General features: G+C 41.5%; 1 protein-coding gene across 1 annotated transcript in view; it reads right to left on the bottom strand.

The window, feature by feature from the left end:
- Positions 1–460: 460 nt before the first annotated feature.
- The window catches only part of LOC120940706 (N-acetyllactosaminide beta-1,6-N-acetylglucosaminyl-transferase-like), a 73,831-nt gene continuing 65,560 nt past the window's right edge, over positions 461–8,731 (bottom strand). Inside the window, exon 3 of the mRNA XM_040353708.1 lies at positions 461–893. Within this exon, the coding sequence (XP_040209642.1) occupies positions 703–893 (191 nt within the window). The 3' untranslated portion in view covers positions 461–702. The remainder of the gene's footprint in view (positions 894–8,731) is intronic.

The following is an 8,731-nucleotide window of genomic DNA, read 5'->3' as shown; positions in this document are numbered from 1 at the left end:
ATATAAACTAATTGGAGTTATTTTTACTAAAGAAACTGTAGCAGTATACATTTTAGTCAAAAGAAAAGTTGCTTATTTGCAAAATGTTATAATAGAAACTAAGAAAACTGTACTTTTTTTCACTTATGTTAAAAAAATAAAAACACAATGGTGTTTAAATACCACCATAAGAAAGCTGTATCTGTCTCAAGAAAATGATAACAATATTGTTTGAGTACGGTGTTGTATGACTGAGTAATTGTCATTCAACGTGTTCCGAGAGGGCACTGAAAGCTAAAAATTGGCCTGGGCAAGAAGGGGGAGTAAAAGTGCCTGGTATTGAAGTGGTTAGATGTTGCAGAGAAAAAGCAGGTCTCCTGACCAGCCAGACAAGGCTGTGCTGTATGAGGTGGGTGTGTAAAGCTCAAGACTGGATAGACAAGAATAAAAATCCTTTAGCAGATAAAACAGCTTTCTTATATGTATTTCATCTGTTTATTTACCTGTTTACCGTCCAGTAATCCTTTCATTTTTTTTTTTTAGTTTTTTTGATGTGTGATAAATATTTGTTGATACTATTTGGTAAATTAGATTTTTTTTATTTTTTTAAGAAAAAAAATGTAAATTATTAATTAAATTATTCATCTATTTTTACAAACCGTTTTTGATACTTTTCACAGTAACAGTCTTTGTTATGTTCTTTTGTGATTTTAATCATAGTGATTAAAAGATCCAGTGTTGTTGTATTTTGGTTTCTCTTTCATCCAAAGCCCTGCGCCGTAATCTCACGTCTAGGCACTCCAATGTAGGTGGATAACTTGTCAATTCCAACTTGTTGGCAAATAGACTTGTTGAGTTGAAGAGCCACTCTAAATCTCCTATTCCATAGACACAAACTTGTCTGACGTAACGACCTAAAAGAGAAAAAAAAGTTACTCTGGCTTTTAAGGACATTCTGTACTTGAAGGGTAGCTCCACTTTCACAGGAAAAAAACTATATACTGTAGCATATATAATTGCTACATAAGCCATATTTTAATCTGTATGTCCAGGATTCTCCCTCCTGATTGGCTGAGACACAGCACCATTGGCTCCCACTGCTGTCAAAGTCAGTTAGCCAATCACGAGAGAGAAGAGGTGGGGCCAAACCACGGCTCCTGGTCTAAATGGACACAAACAGCTGTGGCTTGGCTCTGGAGCCCCCATAGCAAGCTTCTTGCTTTGGGGGCACTCAATAGGAGGGAGGGGCCAAGAGAGTGGACGAGGGACCCAAGAAGGGGAGGATCTTGGCTGCTCTATGCAAAAGCATTTACGATACAACCTTTAAGATACAACACAGGTTTTAGGCATCCTCCTAAACAAAAATGTAATTTATGGTGAGGTACGCCCAGAGGAACAACTACTTCTAAAGTGATGTTGACACTCCAGCTTTTGTCATTAGGTCCCATTCACTTCCTGACAACGCATGAGTTTTCTTGTGCTTTTTATTGCACGTTTCAAGATACACACATAGAGAAGGGCTACCCTCTGTACAACAAACAGGCCAAAGAAACTCCTGCACCTTTTTTGGGTGTAGAGCTTTGCATAGAAATGTGTGTTTGCTGCCCACATTTGGGGTGCCATTGACAAATATTGGCCCTGCATGTGTGACGCGCACTTTATTACATGTTCCCTGGACGTGAGCAGAAATGTGCAGGTGTAAATGGAGCCATAAGGCTCCGTCAGATGGGCGCTGACAGGTCGCATCTGCTCACAGGCAGCCTATAAAAGTGGATGCAAGACTCATGAGCTGTATGTACACAGACGCATGTCAAAATTTGACATGTGGGCAGGAGTGGGTGCATGGATCAAAATTCAAACAGTGCGCTCTGAACAATACACATGCTCCTGCTTGCCTAAACTTGCCCTCAGTGTCATGTTTCCTTTGTGCTTCTGTATTATAGTTCATTAGCTAATTTTCCTCCTCCAAAGCTCCCCCAACTCTTCCGCCACAATCTTCTGGTGCAGTGTTTTTTTTTTTAAACTGCTATCACAGGGGCACTCATCCAGAGTGCTGGACTATGCCTGCCATTTCCACCCAGCTCCCCCATTCAAAGCAGTCAGTAATACAGCTTGTATAAATGAAAATGATCTATGAATGGAAGATGGGTAGATAATTGAAAGGTCTGCCTTCTAGATGTTTTTACATTCTTGGCAGCTACATTATAGCTGTCTATTATCTTCTTAGCAATTTCAAAAATGTTGTGTATGCCATGTTTTATACCTTCAATTTTTTCAGTTAAAATCTATTGAAAGTCAAAGGTCCGCCTTCTCCATCCATGCATAATATTTCATTCATAGAAGCTGTAGTAATGGCTTCTATGAATAGAGGAGCGGCATAAATGACTATTTTTTACCTGCTGGTGCTGTCCACCTTCTTAAACATTGTGCCCCCCCCTCCCCCATCATGAACGTGCATCGCTAAATCTTGGTCTGTCCCTCATCTCCAGATGTGTCTGTTTTCCCCATATTGGCACCATAGGGTTGATTTACTAAAACTGGAGAGTGCAAAATCTGGTACAGCTGTGCATGGTAGCCAATTAGCTTCTAACTTCAGCTTGTTCAATTAAAGGGGTTGTATAGGTTTGATTTTTTTTTTAAATAACAAACATGTCATACTTACCTCCACTGTGCAGTTTGTTTTGCACAGGGTGGCCCGATCCTGCTGTTCTAGGGTCCCACGGCAGCTGTCTCGGCTCCTCCCCACTAAAGCTAACCCCTTTTGGGAAGCTCTTTCCCGAGGGGGTTAGCTTGCCAGCACGCTCCCATGTCATACACTTGGCGTCCATGGATGCCAACTGCATAACTTGGTCCCGCCCCCCGGCAGCCATGTCATTGGATGTGATTGACAGCAGCGGGAGCCAATGGCTGCGCTGCTATCAATCTATCCAATCAACAGCCAGGCTCCGTGGTGAAGAGGATGCCGGGAGACGCGCACATCAGGTGAAGGGGCTCAGCCAAGTAAAATGGGGGGCTGGGGGGCCCATGACAGTGAGGTGTTTTTTCACCTTAATGCATAGGATGCATTAAAACACGAACCTTTACAACTCCTTTAAGCTTTGACAAAAAAAACTGAAAGTGGATTGGTTTCTATGCAGAGCTGCACCAGGATTTCCAGTCTCCAGTTTAAGTTAATCAACCCAATGTGTTGTTAGTCTAATAATTCTCTGGTCAGCTTCAGATGATGAGATGCAAAAGACAGAAGAAGCATAGTTTCAAAAACTCAAGTTTGGTAGAACCATGGCAAAAATGGATTCAGTATATATGTGGATGAGAACATTTTCTTGGTTGCGGAAGGTGAATGTATTTGCTTGTCATATGTCTGGTGGTTAATATTTTTTAAAGCAAAACTCTGGCTATAAAGTCTGCTTGGGACTGCGTAAATGTATATGCTATATATGTCCACACCTTTAAGAACAAAAGATGATCAGGACAGCAGCACTCCAATCCAATGTAACTTTAATGTAAAAAACTGGAAACAGGCACTACAAGTCACAGCAACGGAACCTAGAACAGTGTTTACTCACACCTTTAAGACCCCATTCACACCTGAGCGTTTTGTAGCTTGAAGTCTGAAGCTACAAAACGCTGGAGGGGGAAAAAATCAATTATTCTCTATGGAGATGGTTCACATCTCCACTACAAAACACCTGAAGCCAGAAGTTCAAAAACGCCTGAAGCTCAAACAAGTTCTGGGACTTTTTTTTGGGCGTTTTTCTTCTTTTAACATTGGTGACCCTAGACCTGTCCAAAAGCACAGTAAAAAACGCCACGGCAAATCGTGGTAAAAACCGCTGCAAAATCGCGGCAAACCTCTACGCTCAGGTGTAAATGCAGCCTTAGTACACATGACCGGATCTATCCGCTGGGATTTATCCGCGGATCAGTTCCAGCGGACAGATCCGGTCGTGTGTAGGCCTGAGCGGACATTTTCCAGCGGATAAAAAGCATGCTAAGAAATCTATCCGCTGGAATCCTGTCCTTCGGACTTATCCGGTCGTCTGTACAGACTCACCGGATAAGTCCGCCCGATCCCCATCCCTCGCATGCGTCAAAGTGATTCGACGCATGCGTGGAAGTATTTACCTTCCAGGGTCGTGCACGTCGCCGCGTCATCGTCGCGGCGACGGCGCGGCCACATCACAGCGGATGTTTTCCGCAGGGATTTTGATCTGATGGTGTGTACAGCCATCAGATCAAAATCCGCCAGCGGACATATCCGATGGAAACGGTGCGGCGGACCGTATTCATCGGATATCCGCTCGTCTGTACGAGGCCTTAGAGTATTCTTTTTTAGCAAATACAAAGCTAGCAATCCACAGGATAGAACAGGGACTGGCCAGAGAGGGATTACTTTGATTCAGCTGGCCAGCTTGAACACGTAACATTGATGTATGTAAGCCGGCAACTCGGTGTACTCAAACATTATCATTTTTTTTTATTAGCTACACAGATTACATCAAGTAAAACAATGCATTTCGGCCGCAGTGGCCTTACTCATAGCATATAAAAACAAGCCATGTGGTGCCCTGATATTCAAAGTTAGCTCACTTTGAATACCAGAACACTGCATGGCTTGAACCATTGATGGGTCTTGGATTTGTTTTAGCAATGTTTTGCTGGTATAACGATAAACATATATTTGAATTTTTTCGCACATATGTTACCCATCACTAGATAAATGTTTTCCTCTCCTGACTTGCTATCTCGTTAATGGTTTATATGATAGTGTCATGTACCTGGTGTGACCAGAACTGTGTGGCTAGCAACAGAGGAACACCAAACACATATAAGTGAAAATATAATGATTTATTTAGGTAAGTGAATAATATAAATACAACCACCTCCAATATGACACAGTGCAGCAAACCAACCAACAGACAGAGACCCACAAATAACAACAGACAGATATGTACAATAAATGGGAAATGCCAGAATCATAAACAATAGCCAGGCCAGGGTCATACACAGCAGATCGGCAGATGGACAAAGGGATATTCCAGAAGCATAAATGTTAGCCAGGCCAAGGTTATACACTGGGAGATCAGCAGATGGGGTAAAATAACACAGGACAGGGAGAGGATGGATGGTCAGGACAGGGAGACAGGATCAGGAACTCAGGTAGCAGATTTCAGAAACAGGTTCAGATAATCAGGCAGCAGGTACAGATCAGGGCACGAGGACGATACCAGGGCCAGGTATGTTTGAATTTGCCGGGTATTTATAGGAATGCCTGTAATTGGCCTCAAGTCACACCTGAGCGCAAAAGGTGCTGTCTGCTCCACACTGCCAGGATCCATCCGCTGGTGGAAGCCAGTACTGTGGCCCAAGGATGACATAACACTAGCAGGGAGAAGTTCCCCTGACAGTTCAAAACTGCCAGGAGACACCTGCTGGTGGACCTCAGCACTGCATGCCAAATGATAGATATTACCAGCGGATGGAACCTTTCCTGACAGATAGGGTCCCACCTCTTTAATTGGCTGGGCAGTAGATGCTGGAACTCATAAAATTTGTAATCATTCTGTGTTTTAATATACTACGAGAAAGGCCACTGTGGCCGAAACGCGTTAGGATTGTTTTACTGGATGTGATGTAACCTGTATAGCTAATAAAAAAATTATAAAATTTGAGTACACCGATTTGCCGACTTGCATATATCAATTCTACAGCACTCAGGGACTGCACATCCAAGCCATTAGGACCTGAGCACAAACATATCTCCATTTCCACTGCATAGTGCCGATCAATAACGAAAAGGGCAGGGGTGCCTGAAGTTGCTGGATTATTCTTTGATGGAGCAATAAATTATGCTGTAAAGCCCATGTATATATATATATATATATATATATATATATATATATATATAGTCATGGCCCGAAATTGTTGGCACCCCAGAAATCAAGTATTTTTCACAGAAAAGTATTGCAGTAACACATGTTTTGCTATACACATGTTTATTCCCTTTGTGTGTATTGGAACAACAAAAAAAAAAGGGAGGAAAAAAAGCAAATTGGACATAATGTCACACAAAACTCCAAATATGGGCTGGTCAAAATTCTTGGCACCCTTTCAACAATTTTGGCCATGACTATATATATTAGTTTGTACACTTTGATAGAACAAAGGTACACCGGCTGCTAATAAACTATTGAGATCTAGTGGTGTGTACTAGTTGAGTTTTTTTTCTTGATTCTAACTAATAACTTTTTTTTTTGTTTTTTTGAGGATGAACAAATTCATGGACATTGGATAAAGTGACAAGTGCTTTTGCGCTAAAATGGATCCTAAATGAGTGAATCCACCAAAAATATATAGTGCAGCAAAACCTAATTATGTTTACATGACATAAAACAGGAATATAAATAAATGGTGATTCTGCGCAACATATCACACTAATGGAATAGTGATATCACATAAGCAAGATAAATGTAAGAGCTGACAAATAATCAGCATATAGTATTAAATGCAAAGAGAATAGTGAGTCCAAATATAAATATATATATACTCAAATAGTGAATAGTGAGTCCAAAATATATAATACTCATAAGGCGAATGTGCAAAAATATATAAAGAATATTGTGCAAAAAAAACGGAATGGAAGTTCAATCCCAATAGTAAACACAAATCAGCTGTCAGGGCAGATATTCTGAATGCACTGGATGAAGGTGAGCACCAGCTCTATGGTGTGAGTGCACGGCCGTGCGATAGAAGATAAACCAGATCCCTGGCTGAGCTCCCGGGACTCTTACCTCTCAACCCTCCTAAATGGGCATTGATGTACAGGTCACTCGCAGCCTTCTATGGGTGGTCCCTGATGTTTCCTCTCTTGATCTGATGGATCCTTCCTTAATTGGGACAGATGCTCCTCGAAACCAGATGGATGATGTGGGTTATAAGAGAGAGAGAGAGGGGACTCCCATAGTGAGGTAACGTTTGGTGCAGGTAAAATATGTTTATTGAGGAAAAACCTGCACTTACATTAAAAGAAAAATAAAAGTGCAACGAGGAAACAAACAAGCGGCGTTTGAATCGCCAGCTTACGTCACTCCGGGTGTACGTCCTCCAATTCCTACGCGTTACGACACCACGTGTCTTCGTCTGGGCCCAGATGAAGACACGTGGTGTCGTAACGCGTAGGAATTGGAGGACGTACACCCGGAGTGACGTAAGCTGGCGATTCAAACGCCGCTTGTTTGTTTCCTCGTTGCACTTTTATTTTTCTTTTAATGTAAGTGCAGGTTTTTCCTCAATAAACATATTTTACCTGCACCAAACGTTACCTCACTATGGGAGTCCCCTCTCTCTCTCTCTTATAACCCACATCATCCATCTGGTTTCGAGGAGCATCTGTCCCAATTAAGGAAGGATCCATCAGATCAAGAGAGGAAACATCAGGGACCACCCATAGAAGGCTGCGAGTGACCTGTACATCAATGCCCATTTAGGAGGGCTGAGAGGTAAGAGTCCCGGGAGCTCAGCCAGGGATCTGGTTTATCTTCTATCGCACGGCCGTGCACTCACACCATAGAGCTGGTGCTCACCTTCATCCAGTGCATTCAGAATATCTGCCCTGACAGCTGATTTGTGTTTACTATTGGGATTGAACTTCCATTCCGGTTTTTTTGCACAATATTCTTTATATATTTTTGCACATTCGCCTTATGAGTATTATATATTTTGGACTCACTATTCACTATTTGAGTATATATATATTTATATTTGGACTCACTATTCTCTTTGCATTTAATACTATATGCTGATTATTTGTCAGCTCTTACATTTATCTTGCTTATGTGATATCACTATTCCATTAGTGTGATATGTTGCGCAGAATCACCATTTATTTAAATTCATGGACATATTTGAGACCTAGTTCATGTATCTAAGTGAGGCATTTGCCAGACACTGTATTCCCTAGACACTATGGTGTACAAAAAAGCAGGAGTATTGCACACTAACAAAAATGTGTTACTTTTGTATAACATTTTTCATCTGTCGCACTAGTTCAGATCTATTGTCAGGAGTCAGAGGATGCATGTTCAGGGTATTGTCAGTGAGGACACATGTAGGGAAATGAGATTAATGGAAATGTTAAAGACGTTCCATGCAGGAGGCTCAACTGAGGGCATTGATCAATTCTGAAAAAATGAGAGCGCTAAAGACCAATAGTGCAGACAAAGAGGTATTACATAGGAGGGTTAAAAATACAAGAAGAAAATTGGCATGCTTTATCAGATGCCTGGAGGTCATATAATGTCAATATGGGGCAAAAAGTAGGGTGTCCATCATCCTCATTTACTGTACATAAACATACCCCATACAACATTTAGCTTGCCAATTCTCCTTCGTCATTTATCTTTTAATCTGTCCTTATGGGCTGATTTATGTAGGGGAAACCATAAACAATAACTGTATGTGCAAAATACAGTGCAATTAAATGAAGATCACTATTACTGAGTTATCAGTCCATGGGTCCAAAGTTTAAAAAAAAAAAAAAAAACACAATGATGGGATAATAAGGGCGGCTTCTGTCTTCAGAGAGCTGGCTCTGTACACAGAAAGACAAAGGGGAGAACACCAGAAGCACCACCTAAGTGTAGTATTAACATTGAGGCTTTAATGGCAAGGTACACATACACACTTACAAGAAACAAGAAAAGTATAGGCTCACCTGTATTGGTGGAGTCAAGCGGGCTCCTCGTATCCAGAG

The sequence above is a fragment of the Rana temporaria genome, chromosome 5, assembly GCF_905171775.1.
Source record: "Rana temporaria chromosome 5, aRanTem1.1, whole genome shotgun sequence".
NCBI classification, from domain to species: domain Eukaryota; kingdom Metazoa; phylum Chordata; class Amphibia; order Anura; family Ranidae; genus Rana; species Rana temporaria.
Note: the sequence above shows the minus strand (reverse complement) of the source record. Positions and strands in the feature narration are given on the sequence as shown.